Genomic DNA, 26,998 nt, shown 5'->3' with positions numbered 1-26,998 from the left:
AAGGTGTTCATAGGCTGCCAGTTAAGCCAAGGATGATGGGTTCAAAGGGCTTGGCGCAAGTTAAGATGGATGTTTGAGTTGACTGGATTTGATAGACCAACATTGGAACTGTATTGGAATGATGAAGTCAAGCAGAAGGCTTCAGGAGCAGAGGAGAATGGAAGTGCAAATATCACACAAATGTTGTGTTACATTTCTTGATCTGGTAGTTTCGAGGTTGTGACTACTCTAGCTCAGTTTCAGGCAAATGCAAGAAGATGGTTGGGTAGTAGGTAACAAATTGAATTTGAAACAGGCACCAAACGTCTTCAAATTAAGGGTTGTGATTTGATTTTTAAAATTTTAATCTTGCTTCCCTTCACAACCATCCCTCCCCCCGCTAACCTTTCCAAGCCATTTGTAAAATAACAGCACAGTTTCCCCGCCATATTGACCCGAATGCTGTTTGAAATCCTACAATGGAAATAGCATTTTTAAATTGTTTTATGTACTTAAAATATCTCCACAGTTTATTTCTGAAGGAGCTGGAAAAGTATGAGCAGTTGCCAGAAGATGTGGGTCATTGTTTCGTAACCTGGGTAAGTTGATTCTCACTTTCAGAAAATTAATTTCATCAGATAATTGTAAAAGCTTTGGCAAAAAAATGAACTTTTGGTGATGTGTATCTTTTTATTTAAGATATTTACTTACACAAGTAAAAATAACATGTATATCAACACCAAAAGCAAATTTTGAATGTTAGAATATTTTAAATGTATTGGATTTTCATCAAGCCATACCAACGTGGCAATTGGAAATTGGTTTGCCTGTAACTCAATAAACAGAATCATGTATGTAACATATTATCTGTAATTGGTAAAGGTTATATTTACCTTGGTGCAGCTTGAAGGATTAATTAGTTTAGTTTAATGTATTGTTACGTATCGAGGTACAGGGAAAAGCTTTTTTGTTGCATGCTATCCAGTCAGTGGAAAGACTATATATGAAAGCTCTCTATAGTGTATAGATATAGGATAAAGGGAATAATGTTTAGTGAGCATAGTTATAATAAGAAATCCTACTTTTGGAGTTGAGTTTTAAAAGAGTGGAGCAATTGTGATGAATGATTGCAGATCCACTGCTGGGACCAGCATGCAGAGTTTTGCCTGGCTTCAGCGTCATCTTGGATGCATCTCAATTGGTAAAAATAGTTAACAAAGAGGTTGTACACTGTTGGCCTCTATCCTGTCAACTAGCAAACAAAGAATTCACATTGGACAGTGACTTTTGATTAACACACATGGGTATCACATCAAGTCAGAATTGTGCTTGGCTGTGGTTGCAGGATCAAGCTGTTACCGTGGTGACACAAAATACTGCAGATACTGGAACAATCTGCTGGAGGAATTTGACAGATTAGGCAGCATAGGTGGATGGAAAGGAATTGCCAATGTTTTGGTTGATCCCCTGCATCAGGACTAATCCCAAAACGTCGACCATTCCTTTGCATCTACAGACGGTGCTCATCCTATTGATCTCCAGCTACTTGGATGTTTTTTACCATGACATTACATTATCTCAAACACTATCACTGTGGCTTCATCACTTCTGGTTCCCTGCCCTCCCAAGCCTCCAACCTCATCGTTCCCCAGCCCCGCAGGCCCGATTTTACCTTCTCCCCAAAATCCACAAACCTGACTGTCCTAGCAGACGCATTGTTTCTGCTTGTTCGTGTCCTACCAAACTTATTTCCACATACCTCGACACCATCCTATCCCCCCTGGTTAAATCCCTCCCTACCTATGTCCACTCCCTCATCTTCACTGTGGATGTCCAGTCACTCTACACCTCCATCCCCCCACCAGGAGGGTCTTAAAGCCCTCCGTTTATTCCTCGACTGCAGAACCAACCAATCCCCATCTACCGATACTCTCCTCCGCCAAGCGGAACTGGTCCTTACCCTCAACAACTTTTCATTGACTCCTCCCATTTCCTCCAAATCCAAGGTGTAGCTATGGGCACGCGCATGGGCCCCAGCTATGCCTGCCTCTTTGTAGGGTACGTCGAACAATCCTTGTTCGAGGCGTACTGTGGCCCTAACCCCGAACTCTACCTCCGCTACATCGACGACTGCATTAGTGCTACCTCCTGCACCCATACACAACTCACTGACTTAATCCATTTCACCACTAACGTCCACCCGGCACTCAAATTCACCTGGACCATTTCTGACATTTCCCTACCATTTCTAGACCTCACTATCTCCATCGCAGGCGACAGACTTCTGACCGACATCTACTATAAGTCCACTGAATCTCATTGCTATCTGGACTACACTTCTTCCCACCCTGCTTCCTGTAAGGACTCTATCCCCTACTCCCAATTCCTCCATCTACGCCGCATCTGCACCCAGGATGAGGTGTTCCAAACCAGGGCATTGGAGATGTCCTTATTCTTCAGGGAACGGGGGTTCCCCTCTTCGACTATAGATGAGGCTCTCACCAGGGTCTCTTCTATACCCCGTAACTCTGCTCTCACTCCCAATCCCCCCCACTTGTAACAAGGGCAGAGTCCCACTTGTCCTCACCTTCCACCCTACCAGCCATCACATACAACAAATAATCCTCCGACATTTTCGCCACCACCTACAGGATCGCACTGCTGGCCACATTTCCAATCTCCTCCCGTGTCGGCTTTTCGCAGAGTTCGCTCCCTCCGTAACTCCCTGGTCAATTCTTCCCTTCCCACCCAAACCACCCCCTCCCCTGGTACTTTCCCTTGCAACCGCAGGAAATGCTACACTTGTCGCTTTACCTCCCCCGTTGACTTCATCCAAGGACCCAAGCAGTCTTTCCAGGTGCGGCAGAGATTCACCTGCACCTCCTCCAACCTCATCTATTGCATCCACTGCTCTAGGTGTCAGCTGCTCTACATCGGTGAGGCCAAGCGTAGGCTTGGCGATCGCTTCGCCCAAAACCTCCGCTCAGTTTTTTTTTTTTAATTTAAAAATATACTTTATTCAAGAAATAACTACATACAATACAAGATCCATACAAAACTCCATCCAACATTCTCGGAGGCTATACATCCAGTTTTCCCAAATCATAATTTTACCCCACACCATTGCCATTCAAAAGAAGGCGTGGAATCTCTTCCCTTCTTTTGAGGAGCGTTTCCACCACACCCTGCCCCCCCATGTTCAGCAGCGGAAGGAACCTAGACTGTGGTCCTCCCCCACCGAGCCTTGGCGTTGGCTGCACCAAGCTTCAGTGCGTCCCTCAGCACATACTCCATCAGTCTGCAGCGGGCCATTCGGCAACATTCCTCGACGGACAGCTCGCTCTGCTGGGTGGTTAACAATACTCGGGCAGACCAAAGAGCTTCTTTCACCAAGTTGATGACCTTCCAGCAGCACTCGATATCAGTCTCTGAATGCGTCCCTGGGAACAGTCCGTAAATCACAGAGTCCTCTGTGACGGAGCTGTTCGGAATAATCGTGACAGGGACCCCCTGGGGACCTCTCCAGACTCTCTTTGCAAATCCACACTCTGCAAAGAGGTGGGCAACCGTCTCCTCTCTATAGCAGCCGTCCCGAGGGCAGTGTGCGCTGGTAGTGAGGTTCCGACGGTGCAGGAAGGATCTGACTGGGCGGGCTCCCCTCACCGCCAGCCCAGCCATGTCTTGGTGCTTGTTGGCGAGTTCTGGCGATGAGTCATTTTGCCAGACAAGCTGGGCAGTCTACTCTGGGAACCACACCACAGGATCCATGGAGTAATTTCCTGCAGTGCTTGCAGGACGTTCCGTGCTGCCCACTGCCCGATGGACTTGTGTTCAATGGTGTTGGTCGGAAAGAACCTTTCCACAAACGACAGATGGTGCGGCAATGTCCAGCTACTAGCACATCGCCAGGCCCATCCTTCGCGACACCGGGGACAGGTAGAACCTCAGCAGGTAGTGACATTTGGTGCCCACGTGCCTTGGCTCTACACTCCGCCTGATGCAGCCACATACAAAGGTGGCCATCAAGGTGAGGGCGACGTTGGGCACGCTTTTACCCCCGTTGTCTGCTGACTTGTGCATTGTGGCCCGTCGCACCCGGTCCATCCTCGACCCCCAGATGATCTGCAAGACGGCCCGGGTGATCCCTGTGGCGTAGGAGGGAGGGACAGGCCATGCTTGCGCCATGTACAGCAGCCCCGAGAGCACCTCACACCCGATGACCAAATTTTTCCCCGTTATGGAGAGGGAGTGTTGCTTCCACAGCTCCAATTTCTTCCCCACCTTGGCTATCCGCTCCAGCCAATTCTTGTCACACGTCTCAACCCCCCCGAACCAGATCCCCAGCACCTTCAAGAAGTCAGGCTTGATGGTGAAGGGGACGGTAGATCGGTTGGGCCAGTTGCCAAAGGGCATGGCTTCGCTCTTCCTGTGGTTCACTCTGGCTCCCATGGCCGACTGAAACTGGTCGTAGACGCCAATCAATCTGCGGACCGACCCTGGATCCGAGCAGAAGACAGCAACATCATCCATGTACAGGGAGGTTTTGACCTGAGTGCCCCCACTGCCTGGCAATGTCACTCCTCTTATGCCCCCCCCAACCACCTCCTTGACCTCAGTGATGGCGAAGTTCCCCAGACTGGAAGCGCGACAGTCATTGCCCCCCGACCACATCGACAGTCTGTGGGGCCACCATCGCGACCACCTCCGATAGCTGCGGAGTTTGGCAGCCCACACTCCTGCAAAAAAGTCAGGTCCGCCTTGATGATACCAGTTTCAGCTCCATTGTTCTTTCGAGTCACTGACCGTCATCTTGTGCCCTCATGCCAACGCTTTGGCGAATTGCAGCCTTTCCGGGGCTCAGGTACTGGGTACCGGCATCCTCCAGGAGGTGGGTTTCCTCTGGCGTAACCGGAGTTGTCGTCGGGGGTACCCTCCGTGTTCCACCCTCTTCTGGGCGCACTGCCCCCTCTGTCTCCTGTAGCTGGGGTTCGGTGGCTGATTCAGTGATTCAGTGCTCCCGGTCTCCCGGAGCTGAGGCCCATTGGCCACTGCACTGCTCCCGGTCTCCCGGAGCTGGGGCCCATTGGCCGCTGCACTGTTCCCGGTCTCCCGGAGCTGGGGCCCATTGGCCGCTGCACTGCTCCCGGTCTCCCGGAGCTGGGGCCCATTGGCCACTGCACTGCTCCCGGTCTCCTAGAGCTGGGGGACAATAGGCGTGGCCTTTCCCTTTTCAAATCAAATCAAATTTATTCATAAAGCACATTTAAAAACAACCCATGTTGACCGAAGTGCTGTACAGACCAGAGCAGATAGCTAAAATCACAACCCCCCAAATAAAAACAGACATACACAGGAATGCACACAGCACACAGGTACAAATAATTAGCTCAGAGACACAAAACAAAGATCAGCCACATCAGGGGGATTCAGAGGCTAGTGAATAATAATAAGTTTTGAGCCTGGACTTAAAAGAGGCGATGGAGGGGGCAGATCTGATAGGGAGGGGGATGCTGTTCCACAGTCTAGGGGCCGCAACAGCAAAGGCACGGTCACCCCTGAGCTTAAGTTTAGATCGCCGGACAGCCAGGAGCTCCAAGTCGGCCGACCTGAGGGACCTGGAGGTCGAGTAAGGGGAAAGGAGGTCTGTGATAAAGGGGGGGAACAAGCCAGAATAGGGCTTTATAAACAAACAGGAGAACCTTAAAATCAACTGAACCATACTGGCAGCCAGTGGAGAGAGGCTAGAATGGGGATAATATGGTCCCTCTTCCGGGTACCTGTCAGGAGCCTGGCTGCGGCGTTCTGTGGTTTTCCTCACCTGTTTTCTTCCTCTGCCTCCGTCGTCGGGTCCTCAGTGTTGCCTATTCGAAAAAATGGCGGCGCCCTGGCTGGCTGCGGCTGCATTGACTCTCGTTAGGGATAGCGATAAGTTTTCTAAGGTCCGGCTCCATAACTTGCAGCGGGCAGGCTGCAAGTTAACGTACGATCGTGGGCACTACTGAGATTACAATGGGTAAGCAGTAGAGACTACGTGGACGTTGAACTCGAGGAATGCCTGCACTGTCTTGGACTGCTGTGTCGGGAGGACCCAGAGGCCTGCAGAATTGCGGAGAATTGCGCAGAATTGCGGAGACATTCACATACACTGGCCGCTACAGAAGAACACGGAGGCGGCGCTACAGAAGGACACGGAAGACACGAAGGACACGGAGGCGGCGCTACAGAAGACAGAAGCGGGGCTGTTGAAGGGGGCTAACGGCGAGGCTAAAGGCTAACCCGTGGAGAACACCGCTCCCATCCGTTCTCCTGTCGAACGTCCGCTCTCTGGAAAATAAAATGGATTATCTACATCTGGATCTCACAATAAAAAGGGAGGTGAGTGACTGCTGCGTTATAGTTTTGACAGAGACATGGCTAAACTCATCTGTACCTGATGCGGCTGTTAGCTTAGGGGGGCTAACAACTTTCCGGCTCGACTGGGAAACTGTCTTGACTGGTAAATCCCGGGGTGGGGGTGTGTGCATCTACACAAACAACAGCTGGTGTAATAATGCTACCGCTGTTTCCAGCCACTGCTCTCCAGACATAGAGTTTTTGACTGTGAAATGCAGGCCATTCTATCTGCCACGGGAGTTTACTGTGGTTAGCATTACTGCTGTATACATCCCCCCCGCAGCCAACACTAAGGAGGCTCTGCGTATTCTCTACCGTTCCATCAGTGAGTTGCAAAGAAATCATCCAGAGGGCGTTGTCATTGTTGCTGGGGACTTTAACCAGGCCAACATGAAGACTGTCCTCCCTCATTTCCATCAATATGTGGACTTTGCTACACGTGGAGAGAATACGCTGGACCGGGTCTATAGTAATATCAAGCAGGCTTTCAGAGCAGTACCCCGGCCTCACCTCGGCTCCTCTGACCACCTCTCTGTAATGCTTATCCCAGCCTATAAGCCCCTGCTGATCAGAGCGAAACCCACTGTGAAGCAGGTTAGAGTCTGGTCTGAGGGAGCTACAGAAGCACTCCAGGACTGCTTTGAGTGCACGGACTGGGACATGTTCAGGACAGCAGCCACTCACAACCAAACCATCAATGTGGATGAGTATGCCATGTCTGTGTCGGGATATATACAGAAGTGCATGGAGGATGTCACTGTCATCAGGAACATCACAACCCGGGCCAACCACAAACCTTGGATTTCTGCAGAGGTGCGTGCCATGCTGAAAGAACGAAATGCGGCTTTTAAATCTGGTGATTTGGGGGCTTTGAGAACAGCGAGAGCCAACCTCAACCGCAAAATTAGGGAAGCAAAGCGCGCCCACAGACAGAAAATCGAGGGTTTCTTCCAGGATAGTAACAACACCAGGAACATGTGGGAAGGCATCCGGGCCATAACAAACTACAAGGCCCTTCAGATGTCTTGTAAAGATGACACAGACTTTCTAAATGAACTAAATAATCATTTCGGCAGGTTTGAGGCACTGAACACCACTACAGTGAGGAAATTAGAGCCACAACCAGGAGAACAGACACTGTATTTTGAAACTGCTGAAATCCGCAGAATTCTGGAGGGCATTGACCAGCGAAAGGCAGCCGGACCGGATAACACACCGAGGCGTCTGCTTAGGGGATGTGCCGACCAGCTGGCTCTGGTTCTGACAGACATTTTTAACATCTCCCTGAACCAGGCCATTGTTCCATCATGTTTCAAGACAGCCACTATCATACCAGTTCCCAAAAAAGTCCACAATAACCTGCCTGAATGATTATCGCCCCGTAGCACTCACACCAATAATAATGAAGTGCTTTGAGAGGCTTATTAAGCAGCACATGGTCTCTAAACTCCCCTCCAGTTTTGACCCGTTCCAGTTTGCTTATCGCCCGAACCGTTCCACAGAGGATGCTATCTCCTCTGCAGTCCACCTGAGCCTACAACACCTGGAGGAGAGGAACACCCACGTGCGGATGCTGTTTGTTGATTTCAGCTCAGCATTTAACACGATAATCCCCCAGCATCTGGTGAGCAAACTGGCACCCTTAGGATTCAATACCAGACTATGCAACTGGATCCTGGATTTCCTTTCTGAAAGACCCCAGTCTGTGCGGGTGGGGAAGAACACCTCCTCGGTCATCACACTGAGCACCGGCTCCCCTCAGGGCTGTGTCCTGAGTCCGCTGCTCTTTACATTGATGACACATGACTGTGTCGCCAGGTCCACTACTAACCATATCATCAAATACGCAAATGACACAACAGTAGTGGGCCTCATCCACAATAACGACGACCAGGCATATAGAGAGGAGGTGGAACAGCTGGTGAGCTGGTGCAGCAGGAACAACCTTCTCCTAAATGTGAACAAAACCAAGGAGATTGTCGTCGATTTCAGAAGGAAAATTCAGCCCAGTCACACTCCACTTTGCATCAACAACTCAGCAGTGGAGCAGGTGAAAAGCATCAAGTTCCTGGGGGTGCATATAACGGACACCTTAAACTGGTCCACAAACATTACATCTCTGGCAAAACGGGCACAGCAGCGGTTGTACTTCCTCCGCAGGTTGAGAAGTTTACACCTCCACCCTCCCATCCTCGCCACTTTCTACAGAAGCACAATTGAGTCGGTCATGACCAGCTGCATCTCTATGTGGTGCGGCAGCTGTACAGCTGCGGACTGGAAGTGCCTTCAGAGAGTGGTGAGGACAGCGGAAAAAATCATTGGGACTTCTCTTCCTTCCATCATGGACATGGGGTACAAGCGCTGTCTGACAAGAGCTAAGGGCATTACCAGAGGCCCCACACACCCACAATTTGGACTGTTTATACTGCTTAACTCTGGGAGGAGGTACCGCAGCATGAAGAGCGGGACAACCAGGTTCTGCAACAGCTTCATCCCCCAGGCCATAAGATTACTGAACAATCAAAAAAACCGAGGCTAGAACTTTTTAAATATCGACACTTTTTAAAAACTTTTTATATATATTTATTTTACAGAACCATGCACATGGGGCATTTTTATGGACGCATCTAGAACTTTTAACTATTACCGGATTTTGGAGAGTAAAATACAACAAAATTTCGTTCAAGGTGCACTGTGTCTAGGTGTATATCTGAATGACAATAAAGTTTTCATTCATTTATTCAATCATTCATTCATTCCTCCGACGAGGAGAGGTTGTTGGCGTCGGTCTGGAAAATAACTATTTTCTTAGACTTACCCGTCCCCTCCGGCCTTGGCTCTTTGGGCAGAGCCCTCCGGTGTTTCCTCCTGTTCACCACCTGCCATTCCTCCTGCTGTTCCCCCTCTTCCATCGACTCTCCCTCCTGCACAGGGGGCTGGGGGTCTCTGTCCGACGGTTGGGGGCTCGAGGTGGTTGGGCTGTCCTCACCCCTGTTCTCCCTTTCTGCTGGGGTCTTGGCAGTGGTGGGGGGGTCTCGCCTACCCTGGGGGTGTTGGCAACAGCCCGTCTTGTCACCTGTGCGTAGGTGCGAGCTCTTTTAGGGCTGGCCCTATAAAGGTGGCCTGCCTCCCCACACAGGTTGCAGTTCCTGCTGACTTGGCAGTCCTTTGTCTCGTGGCCCTCCAGCTTGCAGTTCTTGCAGACAACTGCACTGCATTGGGCCACCACATGCTCAAGCTTGTTGCATTTCCTGCACAGCCTGGGTTGCCCCGCATATGTCATGTACCTTCGGTTCCCTCCGTTAGCGAACACCGAGGGAGGGTGGATGATGGCTCCCTTCTCGTCCACCCACAGCTTCACCTTCACTTGCTGCTTGCTCGTCCAGATCCCAAACAGGTCCTTCACATCCACACAGTTCCCTGCTCCCTCGACATAACGAGCAAGGAAGGTGAGGACGTCCACGACGGGCACTTGTGGATTAAACATGTGCACTGTGATCATCTGTTCCTTCTGGGTGAGGAAGGTGAAGAGTGGCTACACCTTCAGCAGCGACAGCAGAGCTTCATTCCCCTTCTCCCAGAAATCTTGCATCAATTTCTGCCATCCCGTCAGATACTTGAAAGTATCCATTACCCGGGAAGTCCTGGAGGCAGTAGATGTCCTTGGCCTCGAATTGTCCAGCAAGACCTTCCTCATGAAAAGGTCCCGTGAGAATGAAGTCCCCTTGCTGAGGTCCTTCACACTGACTCACATTCTGTAAATGAAAATAGAAGGGAGTCTAAATCTGCATACCTATATGATACCCCTGTATAAAATTAATACTTGATCCAACAATTTGAACCTGGCTGAAAAGAAAGGATTTGTAATCATTTTGATAACTCCCCACCTTGACCTTCACCTTCCCAGGTCAGTGCCCATTCGAACCAGCATGGTATAGCTCCCGTTGCCTGGCAAAGTATGTTTATTTTTAATGAGTGCATTTATGTATGAAGCCCTGAACATTAGCACATTTATTTATTAATAGGTAGCCCAACTTAACCTGACCCCAGCCCCAAGACATAGGACTGTTTTTTTTTTAATTGATACAATCGGAGTCAGGCGTGAGTAGTTGTTTTCTGTCAATTTGGTTTGGATAAATTGACTATGAGAGAAAACACTAAAAGCAGAGAATTGATCTGCCAAAATATTTTTGGATGATATGAGTAGTGAGGCGTTCGAGGACGTCCTCACCTTCCTCACAAATTAGAGTGGTCAATTAACCAGCGAACCAGCACATTTTTGAAATGTGGCAGGAAGCTGGAGGACCCAGAGGAAAACCATACGGTGATAGGAAAATGAGTGAACTTCAGCACCGGAGGTCAGGATTGAACCTTGGTTACTGGAGTTGTGAGTCAATAGCTCTACTCATTGCACCACTGTACTACTTTGTATGTTAACATTAAAATGCAGTAAGACTACAGCAATGGTCCATTTACCTCCTAAGTCATGAAAAGGCTGCTTCTAGTTGTATATAACACAACAACAGCGTTGAGCTTTTAAACTTTGAATTTTGATTGCTTTTAAATCAGTCATGTGTACATGCACAGTTTAATTGACAGTATCGGCTCGTCGGAAGTTAATTTTAGCCCTCCCTATTCACAAGTATCCTAAAAATACAATGAACATTAAAAAAAAACTGGAACTGTATATGCATGCTCAAATAAAAAGTCATTTGATTTCTCAATAAAAATAGTGACCTGTACAAAGTTATTTGTATTTGTTGTCTTATGCCATTGCTGCATTTTAAAAACTTATTTTTGACAGAACTATTCCGCTTTACTATGCTTTTGTGAATCCCTGGATTTTTATTAACAAGCGAATTTTGGTTAATGTTATTTTTCCCCATGTTAATATTCCTTCAGGATATGACTAATGATGCAAAAAGGATGTGTTTTGTGACTATTACTTTCTTTTCTCTGAACAGGCTGACAAGTTCCAGATGTATGTAACATATTGCAGGAACAAGCCAGATTCCACCCAGATCATACTGGAGCATGCAGGAGCATACTTTGATGTTAGTATCATTCATGTGTTGGTGCTTTTTAACTCTTTCTGTTCTTTTCACTTAGGATGGTGATTCTTAGTTATATTTTAATCATCTTCAAGTTAAATTTTGAATTTGACTTTGATTTTGTCAGACAAAGCTAATGAAGGTTGTGGAAGCAAGACTAGGTGGAGTTAAGGTGTACAACAGGGGTTGTGCGGAGAGAAAGGGAATTGTGGAACATGGCCAACGTAATTAATGTCCGACCACACTTCCTTGATTCCATTCAGACAGGAGGCCTGCTTCCTCACCAATTTATGATGCTTAAGGAAGAAAACTCTCAATATTTTTCCAGTATTCCTTGCTAAAAAATACTTTTATCGGTGTCAGATTCCCAAAGCACCTCATTTGGATTAAGATCTGAGAATCATGAAGTTGTGGGTACAGTGAATAATTTGAGGGAGGGAGGGGATAGTCATAGATTTTCAGTTGGAATTTCAGTGTGCTATCTCTGTGGTGAAGAAAACAGGTCCATGGTTATCAATATGATTTTTACATCATCCCCCATTCCACATCATCTTGCAATAGTACCATTGACTGCAGTGATTGAAAATAAAAAAAAAACATAATTATCTAAAAATCAGCTGAAATGAATGGAACAGAAATTGCAGTGTATCAAAACTGAGCGCAATTCTGGTGTTTGTGGAACTCAGTGAACCAGAAGAGGAATACCCAGTGTGGGTTAGCTTCATGAAAGCCTCTAACCAGTTTATCAGAGTTTATCAATTCTGACACAATGTTGACACAATTCAGACACTGGTTTCTCCCTTAGTTAAAGTTGTGCCCATTTAACAGGGAAGAAAACGGAGAAGCTGTGTTGAATGTAAATCCCCATAGCAACAGAACTATGAATTATCCTGATATAAACGTTTAGCTAATGCATATTTGGATGGAATGTTTGTAAGAAATTGGCACATGCATTTGTATTCGGTTTAATTGTATTGTCTCCCATGTAATACAGTACAAAAATATTGTTTTTAAATAGGAAATTCAACATCGTCATGGACTGGCCAACTCAATCTCTTCCTATCTTATTAAACCTGTACAACGAATAACTAAATATCAACTGCTTTTAAAGGTAGGAATTAGTAAACTTCTGAAATGACAAGAATATTAAAATAGTAGATTTGCTGAATTAATCAAATGAATTTCAATTTTGAATGATGCAATCACAGATTCCTTTAACAATTATATAATCATGCTTGTATTGGGATTCACATGAGAATACCTTATATTCTTTGTCTTCAAATATTGATTCAAAAATCAAATCAACAGAATGAGATCTTTTAGAATTTCCTTATCGTTATTTTCCTTCAGAAAGGCTTCTTGATGGCAATAACCATATTTCAATGGATTTGTTAATTTGTAGGAACTGTTGACATGTTGTGAAGAAGGAAAAGGAGAAATTAAAGATGGCTTGGAGGTGATGCTGAGCGTGCCGAAACGAGCCAATGATGCCATGCATCTCAGCATGCTGGAAGGTACTTCACTGATAAGTGTACAGCTGAACGCAAAGAATGAAATTCTTCACAAATTGTCCAGAAATGATAGCGTTTATCATTTTATGTTCAGATTAAGACCTGAGAGTTGTTTGACTCTTAACAATTGCCTTATTTCTCCAAATTATTGTCATCTCTGCTTGAAATGTTTGGCCAAGTATATTGGCCAAGTTTGTGCTGCACAGTGGCACAGCTGATAGAACTGCTGCCTCACAGCACCAGAGACCTGAGTTTGATCGTAATCCGGTGCTGACTGTGTGGTTTGCACATTCCAGCTGTGATTGTGTGGTTTTCTTCTGGGTGCTCCGGTTTCCTCCCACATTACAAAGATGCGTGGGTTTGTACTCGATTAGACTCTGTAAAATTGTGTACTAATGCAGGGAGGGTTGAGAAACTGGGATAACATAGAACTAACATAGAAACGTAGCAAGTAGTTGCAGGAGTAGGTCATTCAGCCCTTTAAGCCGGCACCGCCATTCAATATGATCATGGCTGATCATCCAAAATCAGTACCCCGTTCCTGCTTTCTCCCCATATATCTGATTCCGTTAGCCCAAAGAGCTATATCTAGCTCTCTCTTGAAAACATCCAGTAAATTGGCCACCACCGACTTCTGTGGCAGAGAATTCCACAGATTCACAACTCTCTGGGTGAAAATGAATTTTATAGGTCCTAAATGGCCTACCCCTTATTATTAAACTGTGACCCCTGGTTCTGGACTCCCCCCCCAACATCGGGAACATTTTTCCTGCACCTAGCCTGTCTAAATCCCTTAAGAATTTTATATGTTTCTATAAGATCTCCTCTCAACCGTCTAAATTTCCAGTGAATATAAGCCCATTCGACCCATTCTTTCATCATATATCAGTGTCCCCATCCGGGAAATTAACCTGTTGAACCTACGCTGTACTCCCTAAATAGCAATAATTTCCTTCCCCAAATTAGGAGACCAAAACTGCACACAGTACTCCAGGTGTGGTCTCACCAAGGTTGTGTACAACTGCAGTAGGGGCACCTTGCTCCTATACTTAAATCCTCTTGCTATGAAGGCTAACATGCCATTTGCTTTCTTCACTGCCTGCTGTACCTGCATGCTTACTTTCAGTGAATGATGTACAAGGACACTCGGGTCTTGTTGCACCTCCCCTTTCCTAATCTGACACCATTCAGATAATAATCTGCCTTCTTGTTCTTGCCACCAAAGTGGATAACCTCACATTTATCCACATTGTACTGCACCTGCCATGCACCTGCCCACTCACCCAACGTGTCCAAATCAACCTGCAGCCTCATAGCATCCTCCTTGCAGCTCACACTGCCTCACAGCTTTGTTTCATTTGCAAACTTGAAGATGTTACATTTAATTCCTTCATCTAAATCGTTTTATTGTAAATAACTGGGGTCCCAGCACTAGTTTGAATGGGTGGGCCGAATGGTCTTTCATGCTGCATCTTGAAACTAAATGATAAAAAAATTAAAACCACACCACACTTGCTTCATAAATGTACATGTTCTGCAGTAAAGCATGATAATGACAATGCCGCATGTGATGTTAGAACACATATACAAACAAAAGTAATTCCATCTTGTTAGCTTAGAATAACTTCACAAGTGCATGTTTCAGCAAGTTCAGAATGTGGAAGAATAAGTTGACTAGAATCTATTTAAAAAAAAATGAAAATATTGTTGTAACCAGGTTTTGATGAGAATCTGGAATCCCAGGGAGAGCTAATCCTCCAAGAATCCTTCCAAGTGTGGGATCCGAAATCTTTGATACGTAAAGGTCGAGAGAGGCACCTCTTCCTATTTGAAATGTCGCTCGTCTTCAGCAAAGAAATCAAAGATTCTAATGGCAGGAGTAAATATATCTACAAACACAAGTTGCTTGTAAGTACAAATAGATACTGGAATAAAAATGCCACTGAAATCATGAAAATTCGGTCTTGTGGATTAGGACGGCACATGACTATTCACTAGATTACAGAAGTGAGACGCTGGAATGTTTGTCATTCATTTATGTTCCCTTTCAGTTGTCGACCAATCAGTTGTGTATTTTCAACATTATTAGTGTGATGGGGCATCTTCACAAAATTTTAATTCCAAATTGTAGACATTCAGATACATAAGAGCTGGAAGTTGTCTAATTTGTCTAATCTTTTCCTTCCCTGGACTCAATTTTCTTGAATTCTCAGTAATTGGTGATTGTATATTGCAAACATCTTGCATCTTATTTAGATCACCTTAATGGAGCTTAATGATTTAAATTATCTCATTATTGTTACAACAACAAAAATTAAATATATAATGCCATTGATTCTGATTCTAACAAGCTCAGTGGTGTTTGTTACTCTTACTCTCCCTTCTTAATCACAACATCGGCGTCATTCCCTATTTTTACAAAGACAATGGCATAATAATTAATTTAGAACCCTACCCATATCTTTTGGTTATCCACACAGGTTACGTTTTTTTTCGATATAAAAATAGAAAATGGTAGAAACACAACATGATGGACAACATCTATGGAAGAAGAAAGAGTTAAGGCCCTGTCTTATTCGCGAACTCTCCCGAGTTTTCCCCTTGATTCGAACTTGGAGAATTACGGTAATAGCCATTCGTAGGTACTCGGGGCTATTTTTTTAACTCGTGGACATTTTTCAACATGTTGAAACAACGTCCCAACTTGCCCGATGCCCCGAGTTCCTACGGCTGGCATTACGAGCCGCTACGAAACATCTACGGATTCATACGGCCTCCTTCGAGCTCGCTACCGACATTCCCAGAGTTCAAATCAAGGGGAAAACTTGGGAGAGTTTGTGAGTGACTCGGGAAAGTGGGACTGGGCCTTTAATGTTTCAAGTCTAGGATCCTTCATCAGAACAGGGAAAGAGAGAAAATAAGAGTTTAGGCCAAAGAACCTAGATAGGGGGATGATTAGGGCAAAGGGAATTTCTGTGATATATTGAGACAGAATGTGGCAGGTAAGGAGCAGTTAAAATCAGATTGAATTCCTTTGAGTATCTACAAAAGAACACCAAATGCTGGAGTATTTCAGCAGGTCAGGCATCATCTCTGGAGAACATGGATAGGTGACATTTTGGGTTGAGACCCTGTATAAGTGGTTTAATCTGATCTTTAGCTGCAACAATGTGTTCATTTCTGATTTCCAACATCTGCAGTTTTTTTTTTAAAGTGTTTTTAGATAAAGATAAATGATATGCCTGTTTAGTTCTTTAAGAAGGAACTGCAGATGCTGGAAAATCGAAGGTAGACAAAAATGCTGGAGAACTCAGCAGGTGAGGCAGCATCTATGCAGTGAAGGAAATAGGCGACGTTTCGGGTCGAGACCCTTCTTCAGCCTGTTTTGTTCAGTCTCTCTGGAAATCACTGAGACCCTTCTATGTCTGTTCTATTAAACTGCAGAGGTTGCATGAGGTCTGCTATATCACTCCCAGGCGATTGCTCCAAGAGTCCCTCAGGGCTTGTAAAAGCCTTCTCAATGATCTTCCTTCCATCATGTTCAGAATTAGGAACGTTCAATTTCACTCATAACCCATCGGACAATGAAGCAATCCTAGATTATGCGCAGCAGAACCTAGATATTCTTGAACAAGAATGCAGCCATCTGCCACTGACAATTAATGGCCTTGTGATGTGCTATTTACTTAAACCTTACATGCCGTTGCACTTTACATGCATAATTCACTGTCTAAAGTAAAGAAATATATACTTTTATGTTCAATTTCTGAAATTATAATTAAAAATTAGCTGTTTTACGAATATTGGACAACCATGCAACAAAAAAACATTAATTGTCGGCCATTTGAAATTTGTTTTGTTTATAATTAAATTTACCTTATTTCTGTTTCCTTCATTATAATTGTTACAGCATAAATACTGTAGAAAATCTGACCATTTATTTCCAATTATTTTCTTTTTTTGTGTAGACCTCAGAGCTCGGTGTCACAGAACATGTTGAAGGAGATCAGTGTAAGTTTGCATTGTGGATTGGACGGACACCAACCTCGGATAATAAAATAGTTTTGAAGGTAATCTTGATCTTTTTTTCAAGAAATTGAGAGTTTTCCAAAAAATGTATTGCAAATTCCATTTACTGAGTTTGCTATTGGGATGTTGACTAAGATTCAATATTCTCTATTCCTTATTCTCTGTGGAAAATATAGTAATATTAATCAAACTACTCATGTGATCATTGATCATGTGCCACGTGTACTGAAATAATTTTTAAATAAAAGTAATTTAAACATCTGCTTTTCAATTCACGGAAGCATATGTTACAGAGGAAATCTATTATGTCAGTTTTATCTTGCTTATATATGAATTTTTCATGATTAAGGCATCGAGTATTGAAAATAAACAAGATTGGATTAAGCATATACGAGAAGTTATACAGGAAAGAACTATTCATCTGAAAGGTGCACTGAAAGAAGCAATCCATCTGCCCAAACCTGCTTCTCACAAACATAAGGGAAGGAGGTGAGTGATTACATATTGCTGCTTCTTTCATTGGCACAGTAATTGTTCCACATGTTGTGCTAATAATCCAAGGTAATATCAATATTTAATGTATGTTGTCTGTCAAGCAAATCATTTTTTAAATCGTAAGTGCGATGCATATAATCTTTCACATGTATTTCTAACTTCCCAGATTGATTACTTGTTTTTTAAATAGTGAGTGAAATCAAGTTTACACCATTTGTATCCAATACTAGACCAAGTGCAGACCCGTTAGGTCTGTTCCCCCAACGTGCGGTTGTGGGGGGGGGGGGGGGGGGAGAGAGGGGGATGAGAGCGTCACACACTAAAGGCAGTGCTTTTTTACCTCTAACCATATTTTAATTTTCAAACCAAATTAAGGGTACTCACAGTGCTGTAGACATTTGTTCAGTGTCATTCAGAGCTCTGATTGAGGCACACCACTTGCAGAGACTGATTGAGGCACACCATTTGCAGAGACTGATTGAGGCACACCACTTCCTGGTTTTATAGTCCCTCCCCCTCCCTCCAGCAGGGGCAGCAGAGAGAATGGGGAATGTTGTAAAAACATTAATATCTCTGTCAATTTTCATCGACGGGAAAAATCCTCGGCACACATGCGGGGGGGGGGGGGGGTTTGAGCGAGGTGGCCAAAAATGACGACCGTAGGTGGCGGCGTACTCTCGGAAGTCGGAGCACAGAAAGCCAAAACCGTTCAAGAACAGACTTTTAGTAATATAAATCTCATTACTGAAACTGTGAAGGAAAAAAATACGTAAACCAGAGACAAATTATGCATCACAATATTTTTCTGACGTGGCTAGCTGCTGACTTTTAAGTGCAGCAATGTTTATATTTAATTGCTGTGCTATTAAATCAAACAAGTGCCAATAAGTTAACTGAGTGTAAACCACAGTAATATCAACTTCCATCTATATTAGGCTGTGGGCCGAGGAGCTTTATTCTGCAGTTTTGTGACCCAAGTCACCAAACTACATGTAATTTTCACATATTGTGTAAAAAAAATTATATAAATCACCCCTGAAACTCGATATGAAGAAGACTTGCACATACAGATAGATTTTCATAAATTCAGACGTTAGATCTTACCTTTTAGTTAGAGTTGGTCCCTGGCTGTCTAAATCTTTGTGTTCCAGGACCTCAGCAGGGACTTTGCTTTCAAGGCTTTCTTGCACTTTAATCCACTTCGCAGCACTTTCTTCAGCCTTTTTAATGCTTTTCCCACTAAATACAATTACCTGCTGCAAGTTTCCACGACATTTATTCCACAGAACAACAAATCGGAATCTCCAGTAAAACAGGCATCTGTGAAGCCCCCTTAGCCATTTTGTGTGCTAGCCTGAAGCAAAGCGCGTGATTGGCCAACTGGCAGACAACTCAATGTTAAACGTGCTTTGATTGGACTAAAAATTACCCGAAAATTTTCCGTTTTTTCTCTAATTTAATAAAAAAATGTGCAAGTCTTCTTCATATCGAGTTTCAGGGGTGATTTATATAATTTTTTTTACACAATATGTGAAAATTTCATGTAGTTTGGTGACTTGGGTCACGAAATCCCATTTCTAGACACATTTTTGTTGCTCGGCCCACAGCCTATATGGCTTATTTAACATACCAAAGCGACTTAATTAACAACTGTGAGATAAACTATCATCAAAACCTGTAAGGAAATGTAATGACAAGCTAGGTTTAAGGTGGGAATTTCAGAACTGTGGGGTATGGCTGCTGTAGTCTCATCCACCATTGGTGGAGCACTTTCACTTGGATGAGCAAGAATTCGTAAATCACACATATCTTCTGCATTTATGGAGCTGGAAGAAATGTTAGTGTTGGGGTGGAGGATGGAATGAGGCCATAGAGATGATGAAAACAAAGATGAGAATTAAAAAAATTATCTCATACAGGAACTACAAGGTTCAACAGGGGCTACTGTTACCAATGACATGCCCCCAAAAAAACTGATAGGAGGAAATCAAGCCAAGAGTTTCGGCCTCAAATTTGGTAAGCCACAGCCCATCAATTACTTCAGAGAGGAAAGGAAGGATAGGTATTAAGTAGTATTTTACATTTGTGGAATTATGGGCAGGGGCAGCAAGTAAGGATCATAGTCTCTTTGTTAGGGGAGGGCAAATGGTGGCAAATTTGATTGGAAGGATTCATTACCATCCACTAACATGTGGACCTAAAGGAGAGTTTGGTGGTTAGCAAATGGACTAAGAAACTAGGTGCGTTTCAAGGATAAGATGAGTTTGGTGAGGGGAGATAGGAAGAAACGAGAAAGAAGTAGGATAATTGTCAAAACTGATGGGGTAGTGGAGTGTTGTTAGCTAATTGGTCTGTCGGCTACTAAAACGTAGAAATACCAAAGGGGGGGGCATCTGAATGGTCTTAATCTTGGCAACAAAGTAGTTCACAAGTTATCCAGTTATCAACTATCACACAAATAATTTCATTTTGATAAGGCAGAACTCCCCATGTGTAACATTGCAAAGTTATTTTGTAGTTGGAAAAATCAGGCAAGGCTCAAACTGCTTCTAAATAACTGTGAACGGTGTCCATTTACATTGTGACGTGGTTAGCTGTGGGCAGGAGATGATACATTGTTCCTAATCTGTTTTAAATTTCAGAACTCGCTGTGAGGAAATAAATGTATTTTCCCCTGTATTTCTTCCTACATTTTTAGGTGCTGTAACTGTTCTCTTAGTTTTAGTGACAGGGAAAAACATTAAGCTCCTGGAGAAGGATAGATAATTGTGCAAATTGACTCATAATGTAACAGTTGTACTGAAAGAAACAGTTCTTGGTAACAACATGACAAGCTTTTGATCATATGTACATGTCGGTTGAAAAATATGCAGGTCCCCACAGACAAATATGCAACACGTCGGAAGATTATTGTTAGAAAATGCAGATCTTAACATGATCCTAAATTATGCTTTGACATTTTTGTGTTTTGTCTCTTTCACCAAAGATAATTTTACTGATTTAAATAGTAAAGCAATGTTTAATCATGTTTTACTGATCACACAAAACCACATGTAGACTCCAGGCTGTACACAAAATTGTCACAATCACAATAATTTTCTATTTAGTGGTTCTATGTATTTTATTCCATGCACTATGAGAAGACCAAAATCATTTGTTAACATAACAAAAATGTTCAAAAATGGATGCCTGGCAAATTGAGGAGAAATATTTTCGGAAACTTGTCTCCCATTGCTCGCAAATGTCAGTGAATGCCATGGCAACCACCAGATTTGAGAGCGAGTTAATTAAACAATTGTCTCATAACAAGCCTAACATTGTGGAAGTATTTTTGTTCGCACTATGACGCCTACAAGCATGATCGGAAAAATGGTTAAACTTGAACCATACCTTAGAATCCAAACTTCAGATGTATTTCCCTCCAGTTAATTATTTAACAACAGCAAATTCTAATCTGTTGTAGTCTGTAGGGACTTGTACATGCTTCCACCGACATGCATAAATGATCTAGAGCTGGTTATGTGTCACCGACAATTATTTAATTACAGCAAGTTCCAATGACTCATCACAGTTCAGCTGTGATATTCATACTCTTTTCAAATCCCCCAATCATAATCTGAAAACTCCTGTAACCTCATTACCCCCCGTTCTCCAAAGTCCCCATGTTATGTTGCATTGTCTTTGGTAGTTATGTACTTGCTTACCTATAAATTATGCACTAAAGTTTCCTCAGTAAACCTCTCCATTTTTCTCTTCCTTGAAAATGTTCCTTAAGATCAACTTTTGACCACATTTTAGATAATTTATTAGTTCATTATATGGCGTGTTACCAAATTTTATCAAGTAACCGTATTGTGATGTACTTTGTAATGAGCTACATCGTTGGTTGCATTTAGTTTAGAGATAACGCGTGGAAACACACCCATCTGAGTCTGTGCCAACCAGCAATCCCCACACACTAACACTATCCAACATACACTAGGGACAATTTACAATTTTACCAAGCCAATTAGCCTACAAACCTGTATGTCTTTGGAGTGTGGGAGGAAACCAGAGACCCTGGAGAAAACCCACGCAGATCACAGGGAGAACATACAAACTCCGTACAGATAGCACCCATAGTCAGGATCGAACCCGAGTCTGTGGCACTGCAAAGCAGTAATTCCACCGCTGTGCCACCGTCTGCCCATTTATTGCTTTTATTGCAATTTTATTTTGTCGCAGTAATTGTTTGAGGGAAACACATTGCTAAAGAGAGCTCATCTGTACTTAAAATAATCCATACTGTCATTTTGGAATTCATTCCGTGCATTCTCAGTGTCAAGACAAACTGAATAGAAACAGATTAATAGATTTCTCATTTAGATGGTGAAAGTGAATGTTAAATTTGGCATCAAATATAATTATAAACAGAAGTTATTCTAGCTTCAAAGTAAATTTGTTGAACAAATAAGTAATGGAAGAGTTATAGTAATTAATAACCGGAATCTGTTAAAAATCACCCGAAATGCAAAAGACATCAGGATGTTTCATGGTTTTGCAGGGATGGAGAAGATCTCGATAGCCAGGGAGATGCAAGCAGTCAACCTGACACAATCTCCATTGCATCAAGGACCTCACAGAATACGTTGGACAGTGATAAGGTAGGTGACATTGTGATGTTCAACATCAATTCCATGGGTTTGACTAGATTCCAATGAATTGACTACAGAGACACTGCACAATTAAAAGTAGAGTTTTTAACCAAAGAGTTGTGATTTTCTATATCTTTTGAATTTGAAGGTCAACAGCAACACCCATTTCAATTTGTGATCTGAGACTAAAATATGATTTACTAATTCACTTTTATTTTTCTGCCAATATACCACAGTAATCTTTGAAAAATTAATGTAAACATGTCCACTAATGTGCTGCAAAGAGGAAAGTAAAGCCTAGCATCCATGTATTACATAGACAAGCTAACATATATTGTTAGCACAATCAAAAAAAAACTTTAAATTGTAACTTATTCTTAGTATGCTGCAAGTAAAAAAATGTTTGGTATTTCTGAATGTGATCTCTTACGGCACTGTTCTTCACATGGGAAAATGTTGCCTTGAGGAAAATGAGAAGAGGCAGCATTGATTAATTTTATTGGCCTATAACTAACAAACTATCTAAAGCCAGGTTGAAAGCCTGACTTGAAAATGTGCCTTTTTTCCTTAATCTACTTTCTGGCTCACAGTTGGCAATATTGTAGGTGAAAGTGATCTGAATCTTTAGAACATTAAAGTTCTTTAGAAAACAACTGGAAGATAAAAAGCTCTTTTAAGCTCAATCGTGAGAGAGGAAGTGGCCAGATTTCTTCTTTAATTTGATTAAGCTAGAGTGATTAGTGATAATTGCAGTAATTTGCTGTAGAGAGCAATATCAATTAATATTTATACATTTTTTTTCTGTAAATCATAATGTAAAATACATTTGAGCATTGAAAGCAGACAGCATTAAATTCCAATGGAATTGGTTTGTTGTCAAAAGGCTTCCCAGCAGATTAAGGTTTTCACTTCATGAGACGTTTATTGACATAACTCAAAGTTTGGGGTAATAGTGGCAGGAGCCATTTTTTCTAAGAAAGAAATTCACATGCAGTAACTGAAAAGGACCATGGAAATTAAATTATTAAAGCAAAATGTTAGAAATATATCCCATGTTTTTGACAAATCTGCTCAGGTCCATTTCTTATCTGCGGTTTCCGATGCTATTAGCAAAGTTAGCACAGAATATAGAATTGTACAGCACAGAAACAGGCTCTTCAGCCCACCGCAACCATGCCGACATTTTGCCCATCTACATTAATCCTATTTTCCTGTTTTTGGTCAATATGTTCTATTTCGTGTCCATTTAAGTGTCTTTTAAAATGCATTTTAAATATTGTGATCTGACTCCACTATCTCCTGAGCCTGAGGTCCTGAGGTGGTACAGTGGCACAGCAGTAGAGTTGCTGGCTTACAGCAACAGAGACCCTAGTTCAATCCTGTCTGTGGGTGTCATCTGTATGGATATGTATGCTCTCCCTGTGACTGAAATGGGTTTTCTCCAAGTGGTTCCAGAAAGCAAACACTCGCTGTGCAAATGAAAACTTTTCCTTCAAATCCTCTTTAAAAATCCTAAACATATACCCACTTGTTATTGATATCCCAGCCATGACAAAAAAAAATATTCTTACTAGCTATCCTATCTATGCCTCTTAAAATGTTATATACTTCTATCAGGTCACCCCTCATCTTAATTTACTCAGGATAAAACAATCTAAGCCAATCCACAATCTCTCCCCGTAATCAAAGTCCTCCAATCCAGGTGATATCCTGGTGAATCTCTCTGCACTTTCTCAGCTCAAACATTATTCCCAAAATGTGATGACCAGAATTGCACACAATACACCCAATGCAAGATTGGAGAATATTAAGCACAAATGAAATTAAGTGTCAATTGAATCTTTGCAGCTTGTTCTCATATTGGCCACTCACCACTACTACTCTACATACCGCACCACATTGGTCTTTGTGGCCCCTGTGTTTAACTAAGCTGCCATAGCTATCTTGCAGAATGGAGGAATAGAGTCAAGAATGTTTTATTCTCATATGTCCCGGACGGGACAATGAAATTCTTACTTGCTGCAGCACAACAGAATATGTGAATATGTATGCATTGTATATAACGGGGGGGAAAAAAGAAAAAGTTCAATAAATAACAAATATAGTGCAAATAATAAATAATTATATAGTCTTTTGCAGTTCAGAGCTCATAGTTATTTGTTGTGTTTAACAGCCTGATGGCTGTGGTGAAGAAGCTGTTCCTGAACCTGGACATTACAGTCTTCAGGCTCCTGTACCTTCTTCCTGATGGCAGTGGTGAGATAAGTGTGTGGCCAGGATGGTGTGGGTCTTTGATGATTTTGGCTGCCTTTTTGAGGCAGCGACTAAGATAGATCCCTTCGGTGATGGACTGGGCAGTGGTCACAACTTTTTGTAGTCTTTTTCGCTCCTGAGTTTAGCAGCAAGGCAAGAGGTTAGATGCATTGGTATTTGACTTCCAAACGTTCCTGACTTCCATGCAGGTATAGAATTGAACAACATAATGGCAGTTATGTTTCAGTATGCAGTGCTGCCACGCAGTATGGATTTTCCATATTTTGTACGGAAATGCAATAAGAATACGGATTTGATTTTGCTTTGTTAAATACTTTTTTTTTTTAATCGGCCCGACTTCCTGTTTCATCTTGCTGCTTAAAAAATGCAAGGATATAAAAAGCCATACTGTACCTCTAAAGAATATAGCAATTAAATCTATTAGAGTTTAAATTTCAAGATCTGGATGATTATTTTTGTAAGCTTTGATCAGCCTGTCCCGCTCCAGGTTTCAACAGCGCTGTCCGTTTAGCGAGTGGGAATTTAAACGAAGAGCTGTCGGCTACAGCTCTATGGGTTCTAAATATAGCGCTACCGGTTGGATTGCTGTGGGCTTTAAACACAGCGCGCTATGGGTCCCAGACTGTTCGGGGAGGGAGAAGGAGAGAGGGAGGGAGGAATAAGAGAGGGAGAGAGAAAAAAAGGAAGGAGTGAGGGAAGAAGAGAGAGGGAGGGAAAGAGGGGCGAGGAGGGAGAGAGAGGGAGGGAGGGAAGGAAAGAGAGGAAGGAGGGAGCGAGAGCAAGGGAGGGAGAGGGAGCTTCCAAAATGGCTTCTACATCATCATCTGGACCTAAAAGCAGGAAGCAGCCGTTCAAACAGCAGTATACAAAGAGATGGCGATGATTGCACTGAAAGGGGTGGAGATGGGAAGATGTGGCCAGTAGTGGGATCCCTAGTGGAAACCACAGGGATGCAACACCTGTCCCTTTACCCCCCTCGATTCCATCCAAGGACCCCGACAGTCTTTCCAGGTGAGGCAGAGGTTCACTTGCACCATCTCCAACCTCATCTACTGTATCCGTTGTTCCAGGTGTCAACTCTTGTACATCGGTGAGACCAAGCGCAGGCTTGGCGATCGTTTCGCTGAACATCTCCACTCAGTCCACCTTAACCTTCCTGATTTCCCGGTTGCTCAGCACTTTAACTCCCCCTCTCATTCCCAATCTGACCTTTCTGTCCTGGGCCTCCTCCATTGTCAGAGTGGGGCCCAGCACAAATTGGAGGAACAGCACCTCATATTTCGCTTGGGTAGCTCACGCCCCATTGACTTCTCTAACTTCAAATAGCCCTTGCTTGCCCTCTCTCTCCACCCCCTCCTCCTTCCCAGTTCTCCCACCAGTCTTACTGTCTCCGACTGCATTCTATTTCTGGCCCGCCCACTCTCCTGACATCAGTCTGAAATGGGTCTCGACCTGAAAAGCCATCCATTCCTTCTCTCCAGAGTTGCTCCATGTCCCACTGAGTTACTCCAGCATTTTGTGATTACCTTCAACCGGCATCTGCAGTTCTTTCCTACCCTAACCATCATGGCAGATCCCTTCTGAACATTTCATTCTAATGTAACCGAAATAGTTTTGCATATGCATGAAGATATTTTCTGTAAATTGAATTGCAGAAATAGGGTGTAATTTTCTGTAATTTAAATTACAGACATAGTCTAAGGTGGTGTATTGACAATTTTGTACATTTTTCTGAAGTATACCTGTATTATGCTTATTCAAATTTATCTATATTAGCTAATCCAGGAATACATTTTCCAATTAAAACTGACTCGTTGTAGGAATGGAGTGAGGTGGAGAATAAATGCGTGGCTGAGGGACTGGTGCAGAGGGCAGGGATTCAAGTTTCTGGATCATTGAGACCTCTTTTGGGGAAGGTGTGACCTGTACAAAATGGACAGGTTGCACTTGAACCTGAGGGGGACCAATATCCTGGCGGGGAGATTTGCAAAGGCTACTGGGGAGACTTTAAACTAGAACGGTTGGGGGGAAGGACTCAAATAGAGAAAGCTAGTAGACAGTGTGTGAGGCAGGAGGCAGAGAAGGGAATCACTTAGACCCAACATCTAGGGGAGAAAGAAGAAAAAGAAATAAAAACAGAAAAAAAGCTGGAGAAACTCACAGCAGATCTATGGAGCGAAGGAAATAGGCAACGTTTCGGGCCAAAACCTTTAAACGTGTATTTCCTTCGCTCCATAGATGCTGCTGCAGCCGCTGTTTCTCCAGGTTTTTTGTGTAGCTTCGATTCTCCAGCATCTGGATTGACAAACAGAGAAAGTATGATGTGTTATTTTAATGTGGCGATGTAGTGAAAGCATGAGTTTGCAGGAAGGGATGCTGTGATTAGTGAAACTGGTTGCAGGATGGCTGTGATTGGAAACTAAATATTCCAGGATTTTGTTGCTTCAGGTGTGATAGAAATGGGGGGGCAAGAGGTGGAGGTGTTGCATTGCTAGTAAGGGAAAATATTACAGCAGTGCTTTGGCAGGATAGATTAGAGGGCTTGTCTAGGGAGGCTATTTGGGTGGAACTGAGAAATGCGAAAGGTGTAGCAAGACTTATAGGGGTGTATTATAGACCGCCTAATGGGGAG

General features: G+C 43.3%; 1 protein-coding gene across 4 annotated transcripts in view; it reads left to right on the top strand.

Moving 5' to 3' along the window:
- LOC129711306 (triple functional domain protein) overlaps positions 1-26,998 on the top strand; it is a 333,015-nt gene that overhangs the window by 201,741 nt on the left and 104,276 nt on the right. For all 4 annotated transcript variants that reach the window (XM_055658878.1, XM_055658886.1, XM_055658868.1 and 1 more), the window contains 8 exons: positions 509-578; positions 11,337-11,426; positions 12,442-12,534; positions 12,826-12,937; positions 14,652-14,842; positions 16,903-17,004; positions 17,313-17,452; positions 22,002-22,101. In XM_055658878.1, the coding sequence (XP_055514853.1) occupies positions 509-578; positions 11,337-11,426; positions 12,442-12,534; positions 12,826-12,937; positions 14,652-14,842; positions 16,903-17,004; positions 17,313-17,452; positions 22,002-22,101 (898 nt within the window). The remainder of the gene's footprint in view (positions 1-508; positions 579-11,336; positions 11,427-12,441; positions 12,535-12,825; positions 12,938-14,651; positions 14,843-16,902; positions 17,005-17,312; positions 17,453-22,001; positions 22,102-26,998) is intronic.

The sequence above is a fragment of the Leucoraja erinacea genome, chromosome 2 (assembly GCF_028641065.1).
Source record: "Leucoraja erinacea ecotype New England chromosome 2, Leri_hhj_1, whole genome shotgun sequence".
NCBI classification, from domain to species: domain Eukaryota; kingdom Metazoa; phylum Chordata; class Chondrichthyes; order Rajiformes; family Rajidae; genus Leucoraja; species Leucoraja erinaceus.
Note: the sequence above shows the minus strand (reverse complement) of the source record. Positions and strands in the feature narration are given on the sequence as shown.